Genomic DNA, 26761 nt, shown 5'->3' with positions numbered 1-26761 from the left:
TATGCAGCAGTATCTGCAGCAAACCACAGTGAAACCAAAATTATGACATACATGTATTATACAGATGCCACCTAGTTGCATCTAAGTATGTGTTATTTCTATATAAGTTGGCATTTGCATGTCAACATGACACACATTTTGTCATCTCCTGTCATGTCCTTGCAAATGCCCATGCATACATGTTTCTGCTGCTCCACCAATAAGATCCTAATTACATTTATTAGGAAGAAAATCCTACTGATTTCATTGGAATGCCCTTCCAAATAAAGTTGCTAACATTTGTAGCTTAAATCTTTTTTGGGTTTCTGTTGCCAAATTCTTGGCTATCTAGCAAATTCTACATAATCATTGTTACAAAATTAGGGACACACTCCTTGCTGTCTCTTCCTCTAAATATGAGGTGCAGTTTTGGGGGGAAGAAAAAAAAAATGACTTGATTCAGACATTAAAATTTGTGGCCAGTAAACTATATTCTGCTATATCAAAGAATAAACTGCTTAAATTTTTTGCCCCTTGTACACCTGGCTATATTTTCTAGCATGCCATACTTTAACAAGCAGTGGTTCTAAGCTGCAAAGTTTAAGCCACATTACCTTAGTTTGGAACACAGGGGAAACTGAATGGATAAGCCAGCCTCAAAAATGGGTATAGAAAAGGGAATTGCAAAATGATGGAATATTTTATGTTGTCAGACTTCATTTTGCACTCAGGATTATTTGTCTGAATTGGGTCATTTTTAGGCAACTAGAGTAAAGGTTCTGTTATTGCTTTATGTTTGTGAACTGCACTTCTGAATAAGCTTGAAGCATTGTTGGGTTATGTTGACCATCTGATTTGCTTTTTTATCTCTTACGGGGAGCATGGCAGGATTGGTGGAATGAATGCAAGCATTGTACTCATTCCTTTGTCTATCCATACCTCCTTTTCACTATAGGAGTCTGAAATTTTTATTTCCAGTTTTGTAAAGAATGAGTATAAAACCTAAGTGGATGGTGTATTATTTAGTCCATATCTGTTTGAAATATATGTATTGTTTCTTTATAAGTTTGCATAGGATTTTCTTTCCTTAATGCTAATGATAGTTTATTACCTAAGCAGACTGCAGAACTCTGTAAGATGAAGAACTAGAAGCAACTGCAGTGAGTTCTGCAATTCAGATGTCACCAAATAAATCTAATGAACCTTATTTGTACGTGGAATAAATGTGTTATGTAACTGGTTTAATAAAATGGATGGAATGGTGATTTTATTGCTGAAATACCTGAGGATGAACTTAAATTGTTAAACTTGATCAGACAAGTGAACTCCAACCTGTTTCCAATTATCCATAATACTAAGTCACAAAACAATTTTGAATGGAATTCCACTCAAAACAATTATTTTTCATAATTCAGTTGTATCTCTTGATTGGACTATATAATATAATATATAGACTATAATTCTGACTATGCCAGAATTAATTCTGAAATAAATCTTGGTGTACTGGGAAAATGGGAGCTTCTTAGATTGTAAGGAAAGAATCCAGCAGTGTTGTTATCCTGTTCTTGGAATGTGGTGTGCTGAGAAGGATGTCTTTGGAATAACCCAAACATTTTAGAATGACTTCACCATTGCCATTCATTGGTATATTCACAATGTCAGAAGGACATTAAATTAATATGTACAATCCAATTGAAGCATTTGAGTTTTTGGCCGCCTTTTACTGCTATACTTGAAACAAGTTATCTTTTAAATGGGAGAAGAAATACTGTAGTTAACGTTTTTAGAAGAGAGGGTAATTTTAATAAATGATCTGACCTTAATGTTTTGTTTATTGAAGGTACTTAATTCTGGTTGGTATTGTATTGAGAGAAATTAAAAATGGTTGTTTCCTTCTAAAACGTGTACTATCTTTATTACATCCCACATTTTGCAGCAGAAGGCATCTAAATCGATGTTTCAGCAATATCTTTAATGATTGGTTTAAGGCTTATGTTAATAAATGAACGTAAATCAACGAGCCCTTTTTCTAGCGATACTTAGAAGTTCGCTCTGCCTTTTGTACTCTTATTTTCTATCATTCGGGACCGATTCGCTTTGCTCATCCTTAAGCGAGGAACTTCTCTTCAACTAGGAACAAACGTTAGGCGGAACAGCTGGTAAGGAGCATGTTTCTGGAGGGATGCGATAGTTGTTGGACCTGGTGTGTTAGCCAACGTGTCCCGGGTGGGGTGTTGACCGGCAAGACGGCAGGATGTTGCTTTCTCGACGCAAGTCGACTATGTATCGCCGGGCGGGAGGAGGCGGGGGCGGCGGTGGGTAAGTTTCAATAAAGTATGAGGGACAGGGAATCAGATCGGGAAGATATTTGGGAGATGCTGTGGTAGAAGCAAGCCTCAATGGTTGCTTCTCTCTTGGGGCTCAGACGATTCGCTTTAATTTCTGAAGATCTGTAAAATGACCATGAACCAGAATCTATGACACGGGTTGGATACGCCTCTGTTGGGTATTTAAAACATAAAAAACGCTTCATACCTGGGGAGACAATGCTATGTGGAATGGATTCATTGTTGGTGTGTGTCACGGTCGATTTTTTATTTTTATTTTGCCTACATAATAGCTTATTCTAGTGAAGGAATGAATAAGAAAGCTATGTGAGCCAGTGTCATAGTGCCATTGCATAGGGGGAAGATTGAGAGAAAAGCATAGTCTGCCCTATTCGTCACCCCACATTCCAAAACCGTTTAAGCAAGTTATTGAACAGGAACTAAAAAAAAAACGGCCGGTTGCGCAAATTTCCTTTGTTTCCCAAGTGAATGGAAGCTTTGCTGCAGATGCAAAGTCATAAGTGAAAGAGTTTTAAAGTTGGATGACAAAATACTCAGACGTATAATCCTGGGCCTCATGTATGAAAAAAAGATTTTGAGGGGAGTATGAGAGAATAGGCTGGGTTATGAGGACTGTTTTTGCAGTGTGCATATTCATGCATGTATATCTAGCCTTAGGCAGAATGCAGCTTGAGAAAGTATGCATTTGGTCTTACTTCCATGTAAATACAGCTACAGCTGATGAGTGTAATCTGATCTGAACAATCTGTGATTCAAAAGCTTATTTAGGCAACTGATAGTTCATAGATAGTATTATGACATATAGTATGTGAAACTGATGTATTTACTGTGTTGGGTAAATTATGGTGACTAGATTCATAGAACACCCTAAACTGACAAGGCTGAATAGCTTTGTGTTTTAGAGCCTTCTAGATCTGGGACTTTACCGTCTTTGGTCCTGGAAGCTTGAGTCCTTCTGGACTCAAAATTCCTAGCTGAGAAAAAGGTGCCAGGCATGGCCAAGAGGGGCTTTGCACAACTGTTTTGTGCATCATTTCTGGATTGTGAGGCCCTGCTCACAGTTACTCTTGCCCTAGTCCCTTCACACATACTATTATAATACCTTCTACATGCCCTTGTATCCAAAAGCAGCACAGGCAGTTATGTGTGCCCCCAAGAAGACTTACATATCTGTTTTATGAGCTGTATGTTGCCAGTTACCTTCTGGGCCCAATTCAAAGTGCTAGTTTTGACTTTTAAAGCCCTACATGGCATGGAGACAGGTTGTCTAAGGGTGATATAATATTCCTGATTATATTCTACTCATCCCATCAAGTCCTGGTAGGAGAGGCATATTATAGGTCCCATCTGTGAATGAGATCCATCTGACAGGACCTAGGAGGCAAACTTTTTCTACTGTGGCATCCACCATCTGGAACATCATCCCTCCTGATGATTAGGTCAACTCTTATTTCCTTCCAAAAAGCCCTTAATACATTTTTTTCAACAACCTGTGGATCCCTGGTGATAGGGAGCCCACCTGTTGACTGTATTATGTGTGATATTTCCCTGCTTATGGTTTTATTGTAATATAGCTTGATACCTGTGCTTCGCTACAAAACTATTTGGTCGGTCTTAGTTTTGGGAGAAGAAAATAAGGGAGAAAAATTCTGCCTCTGCCTATCAGCATCCACCGTACTCATCTGGCTAGCGTCCTGTCAGTGTGTGAGAGAGTTGAGGGCTGTTTGGAAACTGAAAGAGTATTTGCTGTGTGAGCAAGGAGCCTGGGCATGGCTTAGTTCAACTGTTCTGTACTAAAGCTGGTTGCTGCTGTGAAATTAAAACAAACTGAAATTCCTCTCCTCAGCTTGTGTTTTGCTTTTGGAACAGATTTCTTTTCAGGTGGGGAGGGGGAGTAGAACTCCTTAGCATCAGAGCGTGTTAATATATGAAATACTAATGCTCTGATGGTCATTTCAAAAAATCCTATCTTAGTGAGCGCCAAATTTCAAGTTTGTAGGCTTTATGGTTCTGGAAATTTTGTGATGATGTGTGAGTGGTATTTCGCTTTTATACATATAGATATGTTTATGTTTTATTGCAAGAGTAGGCTTGCTGTGAATTGGAAGGCAAAAAAAATAAATAATTGGTCTTATACCTAGTAGGTTTTAATAACAGGTTTTATTGTGTGTCACTTCATGTAAGATGGGCAGCAATATAAATTTGACAGCTAAACAAATTAGCATATTGTGTGAAGTTGGCCATTATTTGGTTTTGGCTTAATGCAAAATCTGTTAACTTAGCCATAGTAACTTATAAACTATGGCTTTTAGTTTCAATTTTATATTACGGTAGTTTGTTCACTAAACTATGATTAAAACAAAACATGGATCTATAAATGCTTAATGCTTATCTCCCCATATTTTCCCCAAATACTTCTGTATTTTGGAGTTGAATTCTATTCATAACTATGATTTCTACTCTTACAGGCCATGTCCCAAAGATGCTTTTGCAAGAGGCAATTGGACTTTCTTGTTTTTCTTTGAAGACATTTCTCATCCAAGAAGCTTTTTCAGCTTTGAGCTCTGAGCTGAAGGAGCTTCTTGAATGAGAAGCGAAACATCTTCAAAGACAAACAAGAAAGCCCAGTTGTCTCTTGAAAAAGCACCATTGGGACATCTATGACCTTGATGACTGAGAATCCCCATAGACACTTACAGGCCATGCTTACTCTGGAAAAGCCTGTGGAAGCTTGTTTTGTCTTCCATTCTTTTTTAACTGGAGTAATCCATCACAGTGTTATATTGCTTTTTCTGATTTTGCTTCAGGTTTCTCCGACTCCTGGGCATTCTACCCTGGAAATGCTCTCTCTTTCAGCTCTTCTTTATTGTGCTGTTGCTGGGTTTTCTCTCCCTGTTGTGGCTGCAGTTCAGTTGCTCAGGGGATGAGTCTAGAAGTCAAACAGCTGAGGCAACGGTACCTCAAAAACCATGTGTACTTGAGCCTCTGCCTCCAATTCCTGACGATCCGTCATGGGGACCACATCGCTTGGCAGTGTTGGTTCCCTTTCGAGAACGTTTCGAGGAGCTGCTGACTTTTGTTCCCCATATGCATCGCTTCCTCAGCGGGAAGAAAATTCGTCATCATATCTTCATTCTCAACCAGGTGGATCATCACAGGTATTTTATAATCTGAGTAATTCAGAATCCTATCCTCGTGCTTTTTTCCCTCTTTTCTAGCCTCCCAAACTCACGCCTTTTGGATGTGTTGAACAACGACTCCTATAATCCATAGGTCAGTCCATGCTTGCTGGGAATTACAGGAGTTATTGTCAAACACGTCCAGAGAGCAACTGTCTTTGCAACTTATTCTATTCTCTGGATTTCATCCATTCCTTTTCAAAATGGTTCAGGTCTGACACAGAAATGGAAAAATTAAAAACTGGTCATCCGTTTTACTGGAAAGCAAACATTTGTAATTCTTAACATAAGAGAACTGGGTAAGTTGAGGATCAAACCTGAATTCATAATCTTTCTGTCTCCTAGTAATTATTGGATGTTGCCAAATATTCCCAGTCCCAAAATAGCATTCAATAATCCCAATATAAAATAGCAGTTGAGCTTTTATTTTAAATTATTTTTCTAGTTATATGGTCTTAAGAATGAGTTAATTGAGAGAGTTTGCCATAGAGAGGGGTTGGTATTTTTTATTTCATTATTTTTTTTGCAACTATATTTTTATTACTCTAGTGGAGCTTTCAGATCAGTGTTTAGTTTATGTCTGAAATTGGTTCTGGTACTCATTTTAAAAGTCTTATTTTTTTTCTGAAACTATAATAGTGTAAGGAATTAACTACAGATCAATATATTTAGTTATACATCGGAAAACAAGAAAATATTTTCTGCATTCTTTTTTGCTTCCTCCAAGATATGCATGTCGTTTTCCTTTTCTTTTTTTGACAGATAATTTTTAAAAAATATTTCTAAACTATTTTGATTGACAAAAATGATCAGAACCAATTGGAAGAAATATAAAAAAGTATAATAAACAAAAAATGATTTCCAAATAAATGTCTGAAATACAAAAATTACATACTTTTAAATATATTTGTTATAGGCATAAAAACACAAAAGCATATTCATGTATAGTAAAACAATACATATTCATATTGTGTTACACAGTTGTTATCAATACAAGTCAACAATAGGAAAAATTAGAATGTACAATGAGCATATTGGGTAGAGTTCCAGTTTCCAAATATAATTCTGACAATAAAGTTTGAGAATAGAAAGAACTGAATTCTTCAAACCATTGTTTCATTGATGGACAAGGGATATCCTTCAGTCTTCTACTATTAATTTTTATGACCATAAAGTCATGCAATACTCATTTTTATTATCTCTCGTTATGTCTCTAAATTGTACGTATTTAATTCAGAATAATTATATAAGCATTTCCAAAGGCCAGTGAGTCTTTGAAATTAGAATTAATATTTGAAATAATTTTCTGATCAAAAGGGAGCCATTATAGCAGATGACCACATATGAAACAATTGTAGCCCAAGTACCACATCTGTCTTTTTCGTTTCATGCGATTTTCTCTTATATTAAATATTCTGTATATCTGTTGAGTACATTGTGGGTTAAAGAATTGCTAATGATAATAAATAAAGCATGAACAATGCCCGGATGCTCTATGCTATACTATACAGATCTGAACAATTCCAGCAAAGAAGTCATTCAACCTGCCTGGGTAGAATTTTGTGACTTAGGTCCACTTTTTTCACATTGATCTCTTGGGCAGGTTTAACCGAGCATCTCTGATCAATGTGGGTTTCCTGGAAAGTGGCAATGACACAGACTACATTGCCATGCATGATGTCGATTTGTTACCTCTTAATGAAGAATTGGATTACAGCTTCCCAACAGCTGGTCCTTTCCATGTGGCATCACCTGAGCTGCACCCACTCTATCATTATAGCACCTACGTGGGGGGCATCTTGCTGCTTACCAAGCAACACTATCAAATGGTAAGTCACAACTTCTTTCTTACGGGAGAAACTTCTGCACTTTTTGCAAAAGGCAGAAGATCCTATTGATTGTGCTCTTTCTAAAGAAACATAGGCTGCTTCCTCTTTTTTTTGGTCTGGCTATTTGCTAGATGTATCAGGAGGTGAGGGGCGGGGGGGAAGGCCTATAATCCTGGAAATGAAATGTTGAGAGAACCGTTCTGTATTTTCTAATCTTTCAAAGTCTCAAACTGTGGGATTAACTGCCTTATTATTGTTTCAGTGTAATGGAATGTCCAACCGTTTCTGGGGCTGGGGCAGGGAAGATGATGAATTTTATCGCCGCCTCAGAGCAGCTGGACTTCAAGTGAGAATGAATCATTTTTGTAGCGGGAATTGGGTCTTTGGGATTCAGGTGCTCAGTGTGATCTGGGACTGCTTTAAACTTCTTTTCCCAATTCCCAAAGAATGACGTCGTTTAGTGGCTCACGTAGGCTCCACTATTCTTCATTTCAGCTCTTCCGACCCTCAGGTATTACAAGTGGATACAAAACATTCCAGCATCTGCATGATCCAGCATGGCGCAAAAGGGATCAGAAGCGTATTGCTTCCCAGAAACAGGTGGGGTTTCTCATTTGGGAGGGGGATGAAAGTTGTATCTTGAGGTTGAACAGTGTTGTCTTTAGATGAAGTAAGCTAAGAAATTCTTGTTTCCTCTTGATCAGTTCCCTGTCATCTACAAGAATTAAATTCAAATCAGCATCTCCAAGTGGGATTCAACATTTAACATCTAATTACTGTAGCAAACATGACTAGTAGTAAGATGAAAAGTTGTAGAGGGCCACATATTGCCCAGTCCCCAGCAAATACTAACTATGTTAGTGTTATATGCCCAGTGATGGCAAGCTTTTTTGTTGTGGTGTGGCGTGCCGAAAGTGCGCATTCTGGGACCCACAATGCACCCACAGTGGAGCCTGGGGGAGGCCATTTTCACCCTTCCAGGGGCTTGAAGGAAGCCTCTGCAACCTTTGGAGGCTGAAAAACAGGCCCGTTTTTCGGCCTCCAAAGGCTGCAGGGGCTTCCCTCAAGCCCCCGGGAGGGCGAAAACAGCCTCTGCCAGGCTCCAGAGGCCCTCCGGAGGCTGAAAACAGGCACTTCCGGTATTTCTGGAAGGCCTGTTTTTCGGCCTTCTGAGACTGCAGAGACTTCCTTCGAGCCTCCAGGAGGGCGAAAACAGCCTCAAATGGACCGAAAGTCAGCTGGGAGGCGTGCACATGCACAGTGCAGGTAAGTTTGGCTGGAGCTCACATGCCCGCACAAATGGCTCTACGTGCCACCTGTGGCAAGCATGCCATAGGTTCACCATCACGGGTATAGTCTATTACTGTAGTACTGGGGACAGGAGAGGGAGCTGTTCTAGAAACATAATTGAGTCAGGATGTCATGAAATAAAGATTCTGATGTCTTTCTTTCAATACTGTTGAAATAGTAACAGTGAACTCTCTTAACACAGAGAATGAAATGCATACATGAATTCTACTCATAATGGAATTGTAAATGCAATTTGCAATGAATATCACTGCCCATTATGACCTTTCATCTGAGATCCGTTTCTTTCCAATAAACTCTCTAGAGTGCCATTAATAAGCGAGTTCCATCTTTAAAATATTTCAATTCCTGCTTTACGGTCAAAACAGACCATGCATATGATGTAAATCTAGCAAATATTTTTTTTTCTAAGTAAATAGTTAATGGAAAATTCAAGGTGCTTTTAGCGAAGGACTAAGACAAATGTTCTCAAATAAACTGTGTTATGGAAAAATATTTATGGGGAACATTCATTAAATGTTTTTATATATTCAGTAGCATTTCAAGCCCTTGCTGCTATTTCACCTCCATTTTTATATATTAAAACTGGCCTTTTTCTAACAGAAAGAATATATATCTATATATGTGTGGATAAAGACCATCTCTCCAAATATTTATGTCTGTGCATGTTGAATGCTTAAACTGTGGTAAAAGGCAGGTACTGCCGCGTGTTTTTAAGACTAAATCACTAGACAAGATGTCCAAAAGTGTATGTTATAGTTAGGAAGAAAACTCTCAGTATTAGTGTATACAGAATTTCCATGAAGATAAGGAACACTTTCTCATTCCCCTCTTCTATCTCTATTTTGTAAATAAATATACATGTCATTTTTAACTACACAGTCTGTAAATTTACAAGTTTGTGGTTTTACTGAAAAATAGTAATCAAAAAGTTCATGAAGCAACAAAGATTATTTTTGCTAAAATGATCTCTAACATGGATTCTATTATTTAGAAATCAGATCTTCCTAAATTGATGCAATATTTTACCTTTCTGGATCTTAAATGAATGCAAAATGGTTAAAGTTAATAAGCGTGTAGTGTTTATAACACAGGCTGAGAGGATTTGCATGATTTATAGTCTTTTGATATCATGTAATTCTGTATTTTTAATGTCAAATTTCAAAGCTCTTGTGAATATTTTAGCTATTGATCACAATGTATATGATTGAATGATCCCATATTGGTGTTTTTTTTTTCTTGTATTGTTGGCTTTTCCACATAACTCATGACATTTTTCTTTTCACAGGAGCAGTTCAAAGTAGACCGGACTGGAGGATTGACTAACCTAAAATACAGGGTAGAATCACGCATTTCCCTGAGTGTGGCAGGAGCTCCCTGCACAGTTCTCAATATCTTGCTAGAATGTGACTCCAATGAGACTCCTTGGTGCGCGTTTGGTTGATATTCCTGCTATACAGATTGCCTGTCTTGTTTGCTGCTCTACCAGCTCATGGCCAGAATTGCAGCTCAGCTCTGGGATGGCAAATCCTTCCGTAGGAACCGACAACCAGTCTTAACTGCCAGGATAAAGTGGTTAAAAAGAGAACTGAGGATCTACGCTAGTTGATAAAGCAAATGCAGGTCATTACCTCTTCTACAAGGATACTGCAAGGTGGCAACAATTGCAGTGGCGATGGAAACATTAAATAAGCCAAGTGCCTTTCTATCAGTTAGAAGGACATTGTCTTAGGTATCTTCATCTCAAGAATCTGAAGAAACTGTGAACCCAGAGGCACTATAGGGATTAAATTATTGTTTCTCTGCTAGCCACAACTTGAAGATTTCTTTTTCCAGACTAAAACTCAAAGGAATGTTAGACATTTGCTTCTCTTGTGGGAATTATAGGCATAAATATCTGCTCCAAAATATCCTTATACCGCATTCTTCCTCTGGTGCCTCTTGTTAGTACGTCCTTTGCTTTCTGACTCCAGGAACTCATGGCCGGCCATCTTAGCTAGTCCCATTTTCAGATCTTTTGAACTGTAAAGGCTGTTGTCTTTACTGAAACACAGCTATTAAAACAAACAGATTGAAAGCATATCTGAAATGTGTGTGAACAGGGTTTTATGTACTACTGTGAATAGTATCGAATTTTCTAATTTTGTACTAAACAGAATTCCAACTTAAATGAACCTTTCTGTGTTATGATGACTGTAATTCCCCCCCCCCTCCCCAACGCTCCTCAATGTGAAAGAACTGGGCACCAGAACATACATGTATATTATCTGAATATATGCATTTGTATATTTCTGGATACTGTAGTACTTTTTTCCATTGAGAAAGGTAGAGACAAAGTTAATATGATATGATCAAGGCCCCACTCCAAAACACCTGCGACAGAACTGGTAACTCCTTTGCAGCTGAATTCGGCATCTGTGGAAGCGGCTGATCACAGAGCTGGCTGGTGCAATATTGGTGATCTGTTGAAGACTCACTGTAGAGAAATGGAGGGTCTGGGCCCTTGGGGGAATATCACTGTGCCCTATAGTATGAAGGGGCGGAAGAGATGCTTGCCAGGGTTCCATAGAAATGCCTGCTGCCTCTGGACTCCTTTCCTCTTTCAGGGGTTTTGATTTCTTCTTAGGCTGTTGACTAAAGATGCTATTGAACTGTTCCAAGGTACTTGGATGTTCAGACTGTGTTGTGTTCGTAACTTCAGAGGGAAGTTCTTTGTAGTTACACGAGATGAGCTTCTGCAGTTGGGGTTTGGATATAGATTTCTTGCCAACACAGGTTGCTGTAGAGGATAAGGTAGAACCAAAAGGGTTAATAGAGTTGCAATACCTTAAGTCCTCCACCCTCCCCAAGAGTGTTCATCTTCTTCTTTTTTTTTAAGCTTTTGACTGAGGAATATTTCATACATGCTGTGTCATGAGTTAGAAATCATTTCAGGCCATAGGAACCACTTTGGGGTTCTCCATAATAGCGAGAATATGTATATAAAATGTAAACAAAACGTCTAAAACCTCATGAAATCTCATGAAAGTATATGCGAGCATTATGAGATTTGGCTTATTTTTTAGAAATACACAAACAGAAGTCAAATAATTTAATGGCCCAGCAGATTTGTTGGCATCCATAAGCACAGTGTTGCCATGTTACAGTGTAGATCTGTAGGGATAAGAGACTCTTATAAAATGGGCCAGAGCCACTTTTATATTTTTTCTACTCATTACAGAAATTGGAATATTTAATTTAAGAACAATGCGTTTGCCCATAACAAAAAGCTATTAAATGCTAAGAAATGGGATTCAGTAGATTCCTGTCTTTTCTTGTCCTGTAAGCTTTTGTCTATGTCTCTTGTCTCAAATTCTTATTATTTTTTCTCCGTACCATTTTATCCCTTATTAGGATCTTCCAGATTTGAAGGAAAATACAGAGTGCAGCCAATTAACATAATTCAAGCAAATCTGTATGATGCATTGAAAGGGCTAAAACCATAGCAGTGAGAAGGATCCATCAATTAACTTGCTATTGATGTATAATGAATTCCTGATTGGTCCAGATTTGCTCTTTTTGGGAAAAAAACTATGCATATGTTTTACACAATTCATTCTTCGGTTTAATTTTTTTAAATTTGAAATATATCTTTATTGTTAAAAATAGTATAATAAAATGCAAAAATATCCATATTAGGTAGCGAATACAGGCAATAGAATAAAACGAAAATCAGCAAGCACAAATAAAAGCAGTATTATTAAAAAAAACTTTCTAAAAATACATTCTACCTTTCCTTCCCAGCTATTTCTCCAGCCCCGACCACAACTTAGATATTTATAATTTACAGTGAAGATGATTACCAGTATACTTTTTGCCTCCTAATATATTTTTTAGAAATCATATTCTAAATTTTCCCTGTTAATGTGTATTATGCAGGGGTGGTATTCAAATTTTTTAACCGGTTCTGTGGGCGTGGCTTAGTTGGTGGGCATGGCTTGGTGGTCATGTTATTGGCTGGGCATGGCCAACTCAATATCACTCACATCGAGGCACGCATCTCCTCACCTGGCCTCTTATGACTGTGGGGATGCTGCAACAGTCGTAAGTGTGAAAAATGGTCATAAGTCACTTTTTTCAGTGCCATTATAACTTTGAATGGTCACTCTACACAAGCAAAGTACCAGCAAAGGAGGGGAAAAAAACTCCAGAGACATTCTTGAAAGTCTAGTCCTGCCAAGAATGTAATAAGGGTTAACAGAGAGGCAGTTTCTATAAGCAACACCAGAATGTTTCCTTCCTGCCTTCCTTACAGGATTAGGCCAGTAATTTCTTCTAACAACCGGTTCTCCAAACTGCTTACAATGTTAACAACCGGTTCTAGTGAATAGGTGTGAACTGGTAGAATCCCACCCCTGGTATTATGTATGGGATACATTCTTGTTTAAATTTGGTTAGAATTCTGTGATAGATGTAAATTCTTCAATTATAGCCCCTCAATCTGATATTGATGGCAAAGGTCCTCTTTTCTGATCTTGGATCAAATTTGTTCTGGCAGCAGCCAACATCTGCCTTAGTAAATATTTTCTGAGATTGTACCCCCCCCCCCAAAAAAAAATATTTGTGGTTTCAGATCAAATGTTATTCTTCATATTTTCTCAATATTTTGATTTATTTCCAGTACTTTTGATGGTTGTTGTTTTTTATATAACCACTACATAGTTCCTTCTTTGTTATGATATCTCCAGCATTTATGATATTATTATATGATTTCCGTATCTTGATCATTATTATCCATAAAACATTTTTGCACTAATTTTTCCTTAAATTATAATCTGGAATAAATTTGCTTTTTCCCAATAAATCTTCCCATCATTATGTGGTTATTTGAATTTTTCATCTACTTTACCAGTCAGTTTTTGATTTCTTCTTTTTCCATGGCCTAATTCAATCACAACTTATATAGATATTCTAATAAATGATACTGGCTTTGTATAAGTGTTTCAAATTCTGCTTTCTTTCCCAAATTATTTCATTCTTTCTTGAGATCACTTTTTATTCTTCCGTATTTTTATCAGTTTTTGTCTATAATACTTTTTTTCAGATTGTTTTATTCTTTTGTTTCCTTATACCATAGGTGCCTATGGATTTCATTGACAAAGTCAGCTCCTTCTATGATTAATATTCTGCTATTTGGGGATTTTATCCATTGTCACATGATGGACACTCTTGGACAAAAATATGATTTAAAGTTAGAAACTGTGAAGGTTAGCTATTTTTTTCTGAATGTTGAACATCTTTAAGTCTTACTCTTGGGGTTTTTTTTCCTGCTCCATATAAATCTCATGCATATCTTTGCCAATCCTGTAAGGTTTTGTCTGAGATTGAAATTGGTATTATTTAAAATAAATTCACCTTCTCTAGTAGTATGTTCATTTTATTGCCACAATATGTCTTAACCCAGACTGTTTTAGATTTTTCCACCTTTCATTTTTTATTTCTTTCCATAATTTATCATAATTATTCAGCAATTTGTCTCCATTGTCAAACAAAGTCCCAAACATTCGACTGTTGTTTTTTTAAAACAGATCCCACAACCAGATTTTTTTTAAGGTTTTTTTCTGGAGTTAAATATTTTGTTATTTATTATCTTTGAATTTGTATCTGGAGAATTCACTGTGATCTGATTATTTATAGCACTCTGATTGCATAATGGTTAGTATTAGATCATCTGCGTGACATTTCCACTTGTAATTCTTCTCCCTGAATCTTGATTCCAAATATTTGTCTCTGGATCTTGTCTGCCAAAGCTATTCAAACATTTACAAATAATAAGGAAGAAAATGAATATCTTTCCCTGGTACCTTTGTTCATTGAAAAACATGTAGAGAAGATACCACTTGCTATGATCTTTCCTATTTGTCACTGATATATGCTCTCCATCTTAGGTTTTAAGTTCTTGTCCTGGATTAATTTTGCTTAAAATTGTTAATAACAAACATTGCTCCAAGTGATCAAAGGAATTTTCTGCATCTAAAAATATTACTACGACCTTCTTTTTCTTATAGTTGAGCTGTTCCAATGCGATTACAGGTAGTCCTCAATTTATTATCACAATTCAGCCCAACATTTTTGTTGCTAAGCGAGACATTTGCTAACTGAAATTTGCCCCTTTTTGCCACAGTTGTTAAGGGAATCACTGCAGTTGTTAACTTAGTGACATAGTTGTTAAGTGAATCTGGCTTCCCCATTGACTTTGCTTGTCAGAAGATGGCAAAAGATGATCACATGACCTCAGGACACTGCATCTGTCATAGATACAAGTCAATTGCCAAGTGTCCAAATTTTGATCATGTGACTATGGGGATGCTGCAATGGTGATAAGCGTGAAATATAGTCATAACTCATTTTTTTCAGTGCCGTTGTAACTTTGAACTGTCACTAAATGAACTGTTATAAGTCGAGGACTACCTTTATTATAAATCTTTTAGTGTATTGTCCTTCATTTTTCTCTTCAGAATATAGACCGATCTGTACGTATCATTTCAGAAATGTAGTACCTCAAACACTCCGCTAGTATTGTAGTGATCCTTCAGGTAGTTTCTGAGCTTGCATATCCCAATTTGCTCCCTTTCTTTATTGTTGCTGTATTTCTTTCTTTCTCTTTTCTAATTAGATACGCTAAAGGTTTTCTTCAGTTATTTGCATTCTCAAAATGATTTTGTTTGACATATATTTTATCTTTTGGAATTCTCCCATTCCTAAAGTCTTCTCGTTAATTCACTTCATGCGCTTATCTTAATGTCTGTGAGTTTGAATTTGTTCTAGTTTTACTTCTTTTTCAAATGGGTCCATTGTTTTTTTCAGAATTGTTGCAAACATTGCAAGAATTCTTAATAAGCTTTTTCTCGTCTCCCATATGGTTGTCTCTGATATTCCTGAAGCTATATTTATTTTAAAAAGAGTTGTAGTTCTTTTTTTTATATATTCCTATAATGCATCTTCTTGGAATAACAACCTGTCATTCATCTTCAATTCAAAAAGTGGGGTTTTTTTCCTTACGTTTGCTGAATGCTTGGCCACTAATTAAAAGTGGGCCAATCTTTTATATCTATTTTTATCTGAATTACCCCATAACACAAAAGAGTTTTTTTATAACTCTGGATCTATAGAAAACAGTTCTCTAATCATGAATTTCCAGGTCATCATGTTCAGCCATATGAATCTGTTGAAGCAAGCTATATACTCAACATTCACCTCTCTGGTTCTTTACATTTTATTATCAAAGTAATGAAATATACTGTTAACAAGCTGTAGTTGCGGCTAGCTGAATTTGAAATGGGTAGGATTTATAACTGATGCCATCTAGTGTTTGTGTTTTTAATCTATTTAAAGGTGTAATAGCTTTGAGGAGTAATGGCAGCTCGGAAGAAATTAGGAAGAAATTAGCACTTGCCAGGGATGGGAATATTGGAGCCTTCATTAGCCTTATGCCCTCACATTATACAGCTAGTCCTTAACTTACGACCACAATTGAGCTCAAAAGTTAGTTGCTAAGCAAGACAGTTGCTAAGTGAGTTTTGCCCCATTTCACGACCTTTCTCGCCACAATTGTAAAGCGAATCTCTTCAGTTGTTAAGTTAGTAACCCAATTGTTAAGTGAATCTGGATTCTGCATTGACTATGCTTGTCATAAGGTGATCACATGACTCCAGGACACTGCAAGCATCATAATCATGAGCCAGTCACCAAGCTTCCAGATTTTGATCACATGACCATGCGGATGCTGCAATGGTCGTGTGAAAAACAAAAGTCACTTTTTTTGGTGCCGTTGTAACTTTGAGCAGTCACTAAATGGACATGTCAACTCATAAAATATTTCTATGGTCTTTTTAGAATTGCCAATAGAAAGGGAGGGGGAAGCAGTGCAGCAGCTTGCAAATTGAAACTGCATCCTATAAATGTTTTCAAAGATAGTAATTAGGTGACTGAAGTTTCTGCCGCGCAATATTCTAACTGGAGAGCATGATTGATGATTATTCTTGGCTGTGGATGTGTCCCATTGGAGAATATGAATTACGATGCACCCAGGAGATGGGGGAAAACCAGGGTCAAGGGTGACAATGAATTATGTGTCTCAGAGTCAGCTACATCCAGGCAGTGCCGGACAGTTTAACTCCCAATAAATCCTTTTTAAATTTTGGGAGTTTGGCTCGAGACTCATGATTTAAATGGAGGTAACTGCCAGAATCCTGACAGAACGGTTGTAAGCAGTGGTGGGATTCAATTTTTTTTACTACCGTTTCTGTAGGTGTGGTTTGGTGGGCGTGGCAGGGGAAGGATACTGTAAAATCTCCAGTCAGAGGTGGTTTTTGCCGATTCTCCGAACTACTCAAAATTTCCACTATAGGTTCTCCAGAACTGGTCAGAATCTTATGAATACCAACCTCTGGTTGTAAGTCAAGGACTGCCTTGACTTTCAGTTGCTTTGTAGCGCTGGCATGACTACTTAATTATTCACCTGTTGCCATGTGCAAAGAACTGCCGAGACTGGCTCCAGATTTTTCTGCTGAAGTCTCCAACTCAGTGCTGATGCTTGAAGAAGATGAATCTTCATTGTTAGCCTGGAGAAAAGAAGCGACAGTGCCTGAAGGTTGCAGCCATCTCAGAGATATTTTGTCTTTGTATGTGCAATGCAGATACTGTATATTGAGAGTATGCTTCTTGTTTAAACTTTGAGGGTCGTTGCCCACTGCCCAGTTGGCTGTAATGTACACAATGAGATTCACGCTAAGAATAGGCTCAAAGGGTATTAGCTGGCTGGTGATTCAATGTACCCAGCAATTATCAGTATATTGTATGAACTAGCATGTTATGTGGACACTGCAATTGAGTTGTTTTTAAATAATTAAAGCATTTAGCATTTCAATAGAGTTATACCATTGCTTCATAATAGGAACTGAGGGAGAAGGAGAATTAAATCTTTCCTGTAGGTTATATTTTATTTGCTGATTCACAACCGTTCAAAAAGCTTTTTTTCTCAAGACTGGAAAACGTACAGCTCTTCAGCTGCTGTTGAAGTACAGCTCCCATAACACCTGACTATTAACTACAATGGTTGAGCCTGATAGTAATTAAATTCAAATAACAGATGGAGAATCAAAGATTATCTAGTCCTTGAGTTGTTTTATACTGAATTTGGGCAATAAAATTATAGCACAGTATTTTAAACCAAGATTACTAGATTTATTTAGATCACTGCTATTTTTAGCTTGCTTTTTTTTTATTTGTGTCAGGAATAAACATTCCACTGAGCAAGTAAAATAGGTATAAAATAGGTCATAGAAATATAGCACATGCAAAAAGTATGTAAAATAAATAGGATTCAAACTAAATGACACTTGCTCAGGAGCATTTTCTCTTGCCAGTATGAGGTCTTTCTCTGTATGTGTTGAAGGACATTGTATAGCACTTAGCACTTCAGACTTATATCACACTTCATAATGCTTTACAGCCCTCTCTGAGCGGTTTATAATGTTAGCACATTGCTCTCAACAATCTGGGTCCTCATTTTACCAACCCCGGAAGGATGCAAGATGAGTCAACTTTGAGCCAGTCAGGATTGAACTCCTGGCTGTGGGCAGAGTTTTCCTGCAATACTGAATTCTCACCACTGTGCCACCACAGCTCATGTGCACCACAGCATATGTTTTTAGCTGTAATTCCAACACCCACCCTCGATCTTTTATTAATGATGGAAATAGAAAACTATTTTTATTATGTATACCCTGACTAATGAAGACTTTGCACTGAAATTATAAATATGGGAAAAACAAAATTACTGAGGAATCCTTGGTGAACTTGGTTGTTTTCTTACAGATGTTTCATTACCAAACTAGGTAAAATCATCAGTGCTAGTAGGGAGTGGTGTTTGCTCTCATTTTATATTCTAGTGGCTTGCCCTTTTGGTGGAGATTAAATTACTTTGTCATATGTTAAAATGCCTATGTGTTCTCAGATTTTATAGAGGTTTGGAAGAAAATAAAAGGAGTGGCAGCAGATTAGACTCCTGCAATGCACTCTACATAGGACTGCCATTCAAGATCTTTTGGAAACTGACACCAGAAGCAGCAGTGTGAGTAACTGTGGGTGCAGCATTGTATTTCCGTGTAACACCACTGCTTTGCTAGCTGCATTGATTCCTAGTAGGCTTTAAGGTTCAATTTAAGATGCTGGTTACTACTATAATGCCCTACAAGGCATAAGGCTGGGCTATTCACAGCACTGCCCATCTCTGATTGGGTGTGTCTATTCCATGACCTCCTAGACTAGGTATGTCCCAGATACCCTCTATAAAATGGTGTCATTTGGGGTGACCAGGACATATTCCTTTTCTGCTGCACTGCCCATCCTTTGGATCCTTCTGAGATTTGGATGGCTCTAGTCCTTTTGGACTTGAAAACCTGGATTTTCTCCTGGTGGTGAGCTGAATGATTGTGAGCTGGCCTTGATTACATTATCCTTTATTGGGGTCTTTTTTAATCTTGATGGGGCTGTTTTGATTTTTCAATGTATGTTACTGCCCAGAGTTGGCAATTTGTGAATGGGGCGCCATGCAAATTGATTTAAACAACTACATAAACAGGCAAGTAAAATGAGCTTCAACAATTTTTTTTTTAGCATCAATAGGCTGCATTTCTCCATTTGCACTTGAAGAAAAGAAAAGAAATTTCATCCTGTTGGACCTACCAAGCTAGATGACTGAGATGGAGTTTCTTTGTAGGCTTTGTACTTCCTGCCCTTCTTACTCCCACAAAGTCTGGTGAAGAAGGTCCAGGTCCCAGGAGAGTTCATTGCTGGCTCACTGGTTGGCGATGAGATCTGTAAGAACTGGATGTCAAGCTGCAGCTGCCCTCGGATCTTCTCTTTCTTTCCAGGTCGAGATTGCAGCACAAACCACCTGCCGAACAAATGCAATGACCTTTACTGCAGGACCTGTAGTACTCTTCAATGCTACTGCCATTTCAAGCATTTTTTTTTTTTTGATATTTTAAAATCACCCAGTTTAAAAAAAAAAAAAGGAGAGCGATAGACTTTTTTTTTCTTCAGCTTAGGACACTACTTAAGTTATTGAACTCCATACCAAGGATCATGGGCCAAAAGGTAATGGATGTGACCAGGACAAAGACTAAACTTAAATTACATCAATTCAATTTAAATATAGCGGATATGATTACTTTTCAATTTTGTGTATAATAATTACCCTCTTCTTCTGTTTTAAGAGTGACAAGTTAGTAAAAATTTTGTGTGACGTTGTCTATCCCTAAATTCTCAGGGGCAGTACACAGCCCTAGAAATTCGCCACCTCCCCCTGTGTGTAAGGGTAGTGTTTTTTTGATGGCATGTTGCTGGCGATCTACTATGTGTGTTATCCTATTGTAAGTAGATAATCTGCCAAAGGCTCAGAATTATTTTGACTCATTTCCCAAGATTATGAATGAGACAGGAGTACTTAGATATCAAACATTTAACAAGAATTGATGCTTGCAAAGTTCCTTTTCACTTTGCTTTTCCAATTAGATGCAACTCATTTAATATTTTATCCATTTACGTTCAGTATATGATTTTTCATCAGCCTAATCCATTTCTATCCTGTAGATACTGGCTCTAGTATTCAATTCCCTGCCAAAATTTGGCACATTATTCTTAATGCACGTGCAGGATTTAAAGAAACTAACTGTTCAATGTTGCTTTTGCTTTAGTTGGTTTTCTTTACTGCTTGTTTGAACGCACACACACACATATATATATATGGAGGATTCATATGGCAGTCCCTGGCTATACAATTCCTTCCTGAATTGTCTTCCATGGTGTTATCCACTTATTTTAAGCTAGGAAAATGCAGAGCTATCACTTCCATGCTGTATCCTCCCACACCTTCTCCCTGCTCCCATTCTGGGGCTCAGATAGATAAAGTCTGCTTATCTTTCCTAAAATTGATACAGAACTGAATCCACACACTCGTTTCTCCTCTTTGTTTTGTCTTGAAAAAGTTGGGCAAGGGGCAAATTAACCCTGCCCAAGAATTGGTTGAAGTGATGAACGGACTGGTGCATGACAGTAAGGATAAGGCCATGTTCTTCTGAGTCGTCCAGCACAGTTGGCAGTTGCAGTGTACACTCTTCGTGCCATTCAGGGCTCAGGTTGTGAAGCGCCACAGAGGTCCTAAATTTCTGCTTTTGCAGCTGAATCACAACATAGGGGTTGCTGGTGCCCATGCTTCCTTTTGGGCGCAGGGAGCAGGCCCGCAGGACAGTCAGTTGCAGGTGGGTAGGATGCCAGGCCTTTTCCTTCTCTAGGTCCTCATCTACCCTATAAAGACATTAATCATCGTTATATTGGGTTTAGGAAACAGGGATAGTCACTGACATAGCTGAAGTTAACTGGGTTAATGTTAATGTGGGAAAGTAAGAAAACAACATGGCATGTGGCAGAAAACTAATTTTGCCTCGGGCAGCATTTTTGTTTGTAGTAACAGGTCAGAATTACAGGAATTAGTAAGTAGGCTGTCTTTCACTACAAAAAGTGGCCGAGATATCCTGGAGAAATGTATTCAGTCTGGAATGAGAGAAACAAGAAAGGAAGGCATGAGAAGGAAAAGCTGAGTGGAACAGAGCTCAGCCAACAACATTGGCCCGCTCTTAAATCTGATCCCTTCCTACCTGCTGAAGCAACACAGCAGGTGTCAATCTAAGGACGACTGAACCAACCAGAACTTCTAGAAATAAGGGGCGACCCATATAATTAATAATTCTTAAAGAGATATATGTGGAGCAACTCTACCTGACCAATGGCAAGGACCTTGTCCCTCCTTGATTTATGTGCAGCTCCATCTTCTTATCAATCCCTCCACCTCAAAACTGTTTTCTGAATGACACCATTCTAGAACATGGAAGCTGCTTAGGTGGACAATCAGTGGGTAGATTTCTGGCTAACTCCACCCACCTCTTCAACAAGGCCCTCTTGCTAAATCCAGTTTGGTTGTCAAGCAGTATCTAATGTAGCAATATGGGAATGGCTTTTGGGATGACAAACTAATTCTGGGTTTGTTTGTTTTTTAAAAAAGCTTGACTCTCAGAGTTTAATAAAGCTACCACTGCTAAGGTTCTTCTCTTCTTTCCATCCAGCTGCAGGAGGTTTTTCCTCTTCTGTTTAGTTGCCCTCTGCAGTGATCAAAGTAAACAAATTATACCTGATCCACACTTGATCCGTTAACATAATGCAGATAGTCCTTGACTTACAACGATTCATTTAGTGACCGTTCAAAGTTAAAACAGTACTGAAAAAAGAGACATGACCATTTTTCACACGACCCTTTGTAGAAGCCCCATGATAATGTGATCAAAATTCAGATGCTTGGCAATTGGTTCATACTTATGTCTGTTCCTGTATCCCAAGGTCATGTGATTAGTTTTTGCAACCGTTTAACAAGCAAAATCAATGAGGAAGCCAGATTCACTTTACAACCATGTTACTAACTTATCAACTGCAGTGATTCGTTTAACAATTCTGGCAAGAAAGGCCATAAAATGGGGCAAAACTCACTTAACAAATGAACTCACTTAACAACATAAATTTGGGGCTCAGTTGTAGTTGTAAGTCAAGGACTATTTGTAAATTCTCTCTCTTCCTCCCTCCCTCCTTCCCTTTAAAATATGGGGAAGTCCCCTTATTCAATTCCCATACAAGATCATAAAGGCTTAAAACACCCAGTAACACCTAATTGCCCCATGATGTTGTGTGTTACAGCACTACCAGTTTCCCTCTATACGAGTGTATAGCCTGAACTGGATACTGCTATGGGCAAAAACAAAGCAGAAGACACACTTCCCTTCTTTCTGCATATTCACATTCGACTGGAAACCCTGGATTTTGTAAACTGAATTAGTTTGCATAGGTTACGCCATTTCTTAATCTACTCAGAAACAAAACTGAATGTTAAGGTGCCCGAAGAGCTTCTGTGCACTTTGATTTAAAGATCCAACCTTACATTTGGGAAAGGGTTAAAAGGGCTAAAAGATTATAGATTTTCTTATTTAAGGTGTCCATATGCAGCAGAACAATCATAACAATTAAATGACCAGGGAACATAGCTTGGGATAGAGTAATCTCGTCACTTTTTATTTAGTAGGCTGGTATGCGTTAGTATGCATTCTTTAAGGTTAGGTGGAAGTAGAGATTGGCAGTAACATCACTGTTGCACTAGAGGGCGCTCAAATTCCAAACGCAGGTGCCGTTGGATTTTTAGTATTTATTTTATTTTATTTGTATGGCCGTCTGTCTTAGAGCAGAACTCTGAGCAATTCCCAGCAACAATGAACTCTGCTTGGGGGAAGAGACTGTTCTTTATGGCCCTCTGGAAGGCTTAAAGGATGGGAGCCTCCTGTATCATCAGGGAAGAAAATGTTCTACAAGGTAGAAGCCACCACAGAAAAGGCACACTGGCCAGGTCCCACTATTAGACAATATTTAAGGGAAGGAATATGAGTTGCTTTTTTAAAAAGCCTATTTTAAACTTACAGTTCTTCATCTGGACGTTCATTTGGATAAGTATATTTCAGCAGCACAGTTTTGGTGAGCTCCAATAGTCCCTCCCTCAAAGTGAGATTTAAGAGGTGCAGGTTAGCCAATTGAATTGTTTCTCAGATCAATTCTATTTGAAACTGAGGATGCTGGATCAGTGTCTCACTTGAATGATTTTCCTTCCTGTATTAAGAAATAAATTTGCTTGTTTGTTCGATTTATATATAATATTGTCTTTCCTTGGGAGCTCAGGGCAACATATGTAGCATTCCCCTGTTCATTTTCTCTCACAATATCCCTGTGAGGTAGACTGGACTTCAGATACTGACTGGCTCAGGCATCAGTGCATCTCCACCATGGCTAATAGTGAACTTGAACCTGAGTCTCTCCTCATTCCTGGACTTAACTACTATGTGCAAAATGAAAAAAATAGCAATGCCTGCTTTTTCCTGCAATCATGTATTTCTTATATAGATGTTTCTGTGATTGGAAATAAACATTATGTAACTTTGACCTAAAGTTATTCCTAAAATTTGAAATTTAAAGAGAATAATGCTATAGCAGAAGCAGTTAAAGTATACGTTAGTACTCTTTTTTTTGCACATCCCCCAAGACAATGTATAATTTGTCATGAAGTACAATCAAGCTATCTATTTGTGTAATGTAAACGGAGTAACAAAATACACTGAAACTCCAGTCCTGAGAATTATAAAATGAAAAGATAGACTTAGTGTATTTTCCTTTATGAAAAAACACGGACAACAGCTTGGAGGCCTGCACAGAAGGATGTGCAATCCTCCTCAGAAGAACAACAGGACAATATAAGAGCAACAGCACTTAGACTTATATACCACTTCACATTGCTTTACAGCCCTCTCTAAGAAGTTTATAGTTAGCATATTGCCCCCAACAATCTGGGCCCTTGTTTTACTCTTTACATTTTAATGTTGCAGACAGATTACAGATTACAGATAATCAGAGTTGGAAGGGACCTTGTAGGTCATCTAGTTCAACCCCCCGCCCAAGCGGGAGAGCCTACACCATTTCTGACAAATGGCAGTCCAATAAACTGATGGCACTCCCACAACTTCCGAGGGCAAGCTGTTCCATTGGTTGATTGTTCTCACTGTCAGAAAGTTTCTCCTTATTTCCAGGTTAAAGACCTTAGAGTGTAGATCAGGATTTATTGGGAGATTCCAAATATTCTGAAATAGGGACATAGATGACTGCTCCTCTGCTACACCCAGAAATGTAAAGAAAAAAAAAACCTGACCCACATCCACACCCAAAGGAAGAGTCTCTGATTTATAACTATTCAGATGTGGATGTATACAAGAGGCGTGGTAGCTCAGTAACTCAAAGACACTGGAGGTGATCTTTGCAGATTGAGTCCTAGTACCGTGGGGCAGAGTGAGCTCCCATCACTTGCCTCAGCTTCTGCCCACCTAGCAGCTTCAAAACCATTCTACACACGAGTAGATAAATAGGTACCCCTTCAGTGGGGTCTGTGGCAGTGTTTCATGCAGACAGTTGGATCCCTTCCAGTGCTGGACCTGCCCAGTTATGATGCCCAACAGTAAGTTGACCCTTGTGGTGAGAGTTGCTGGGTGTTTCTGCAGGAAGCCATTCATCTTTCTTGGTGCAGAGCTAGTTTGCCCCTGTAGTGCCCCCTGGATAGCGTGCATGAAAACTAAAAAAACTAGTACTCTTCGGCAGCCAAATAACTATACAAACATTGTAATTTCCTGACTAATTGTACCATCGTCATAAGCTAAATAAATAAATAAATGTTTTTGTACAATCCATCTTATCCCAAGGGTAGACTCTCAAAGGGCCAGCCCACTATCCTGCCTCCCCTTCTTCATTCCATGAGAGTCAATTTGCTGTAGCGGTTAAACTACCTAGCTAAAAACCAAGAGACTGTGAGTTCTAGTCCTGCCTTGGGCACTAAATCAACTAGGGGGCCTTGGGCCAGCTAGTCTCAATTAACCCTAAGAAGAAGGTAATGGCAAACCATTTCTGAAATCTTGCCAAGAAAACTACAGGGATTGGTCCAGGCAGGAAGCAGAAGTTAACGCTGATTTTATTACCCTTAGCTGTCATGACTTTATTTATTTCACTGTCATACTTGATTTTAGCCATTTTTTACTTAAACCTGAATTATTTCTTCGATATGATAAATAGTCATTCGTTAAAAATAAGTAGAAATCAGCAGCAGGAATGAAGTTGTCAGGAACCAAACATTTACTTGGCGCTAGAATTAATATATTGTAGACTTCAAATGAGCCTCTTCTGAGATATTATTCTTCAGATGGTATCGCTACTAAAAGGTTATTTTTCTTTGGCCTGCTCCAGCCAATATAAAAATATATAAATGGCAAAATGTGGCATAATGTGATTGATCTATCCCCATTAACAAATTAACAGAATTAGTTTCCAAAGGTAGGTCCACATGTAATGTGCCATAAAGGTTCCCTCAATATGAATCAAACTTTCCCAAGGCATCAGTTACACAATTGGGAACCTTCCAGATGTTTTGGGTTATACCTTCCAGAATGCTTTACCATTGGTTAACGGCCTTGCTATGTGGGACTTGTGAAAGTTATAGTCCAGAAATACCTGGAGAACAACAGGTTGCTCATTCTGGCCTAGTCTAATGAAAGGCACATGACTCCATGAACATTGCATGTGCCTCTAGCAGCAACAATGGATCCAACAGCATTCCATAAGTCTTGCTTTGATCCTTTTCTGGGAGTGGAGTATTCAACCTAGCAGGTTAATCATCCACAAATAATACTCCTGTCTTCTGAATCAACTCTCAGTTTATTAACCTTCACCCTGTCTATTATTCTACTTAACTAGGGCCTCTGCATTGATGATTCAAGGGAATGCTATGATCTCATACTCCAATTTGTACCATGCAATTTCTGGAGGGCAGAAACGGGCAACCTGTAACCTTAGGACCCTATGCAACTCTTGGACTGATTTCATATTTTCAAAAACCCTTGGCAAGAACAACCCGTCTTTTTTCCTCGCAGACAGTTAAGGGAGGAGGAAGGGAGGAAGAGAATGCTGCAAAACAAAAAGAATATGGGCGGCCCCAAACATGTTTGGCTCTGATCTTCCCACGGCTTTCTTCAATTCCACCTGGCATGGAATGAGACCCCCCCAAGAGATGACTTACGCAAGAACGCCACCCCAGCAAGAGAGTGGCATACCCCTTCAGTGTGGAGGACACCAACCGTGCAGAAGGATAGATTTATTTGTGCTTTATGGATATATTATTTCATAGTACTTGCCCGTCAGTTTGCAAACACAGATTGCACGGGTGACAAGAAGAGCCAGGAGAACATAGTATAGACCAGAACAGAATAGGCTTGTGAGGCAAACCTGCACTTTCTTTGTCTTTGTGACCATCGGATACTTCGTTTGGGACAATAAATGGCAAAAACTATATTGACTCTGTGACTGCAAATGTGGTAGCAATGTGCACTAGCAATGTGCATCACAGGGGCACTAGCTTTTTACAACAGATAGGATTTGTGGCATAGCCACA

General features: G+C 38.4%; 2 protein-coding genes across 2 annotated transcripts in view; one reads left to right on the top strand and one right to left on the bottom strand.

Annotated features, from left to right (window-relative positions):
* Window positions 1-1988: 1988 nt before the first annotated feature.
* B4GALT7 (beta-1,4-galactosyltransferase 7) lies at window positions 1989-15537 on the top strand. The gene is made up of 6 exons (XM_026726197.2): window positions 1989-2298; window positions 5135-5485; window positions 7110-7335; window positions 7598-7681; window positions 7831-7935; window positions 9932-15537. Exons 1-6 carry the CDS (start codon window positions 2234-2236, stop codon window positions 10085-10087), a joined length of 987 nt encoding a protein of 328 aa, XP_026581982.1. The 5' UTR covers window positions 1989-2233; the 3' UTR covers window positions 10088-15537.
* The window catches only part of LOC113454863 (uncharacterized), a 27342-nt gene continuing 11575 nt past the window's right edge, over window positions 10995-26761 (bottom strand). Inside the window, exons 2-5 of the mRNA XM_087923162.1 lie at window positions 20644-21000; window positions 19372-19582; window positions 17144-17246; window positions 10995-11422 (exon numbers count right to left, since the gene is read on the bottom strand). Of these exons, the coding sequence (XP_087779288.1) occupies window positions 10995-11422; window positions 17144-17246; window positions 19372-19582; window positions 20644-21000 (1099 nt within the window). The remainder of the gene's footprint in view (window positions 11423-17143; window positions 17247-19371; window positions 19583-20643; window positions 21001-26761) is intronic.

Source organism: Pseudonaja textilis, chromosome 2, assembly GCF_049901715.1.
Source record: "Pseudonaja textilis isolate UNSWEBS1 chromosome 2, rPseTex1.2, whole genome shotgun sequence".
Lineage (NCBI taxonomy): Eukaryota > Metazoa > Chordata > Lepidosauria > Squamata > Elapidae > Pseudonaja > Pseudonaja textilis.
This window is presented reverse-complemented; position numbering and strand designations above follow the sequence as displayed.

Excerpts from the sequence above, each read along its gene's own strand:
- B4GALT7 (XM_026726197.2), top strand. The coding sequence starts at position 2,234 with ATGTTGCTTTCTCGACGCAAGTCGACTATGTATCGCCGGGCGGGAGGA. Across the intron at positions 5,486-7,109 it reads AACCAGGTGGATCATCACAG|GTTTAACCGAGCATCTCTGA; the intron begins GTATTTTATAAT and ends TCTCTTGGGCAG. Across the intron at positions 7,936-9,931 it reads GTATTGCTTCCCAGAAACAG|GAGCAGTTCAAAGTAGACCG; the intron begins GTGGGGTTTCTC and ends TTCTTTTCACAG.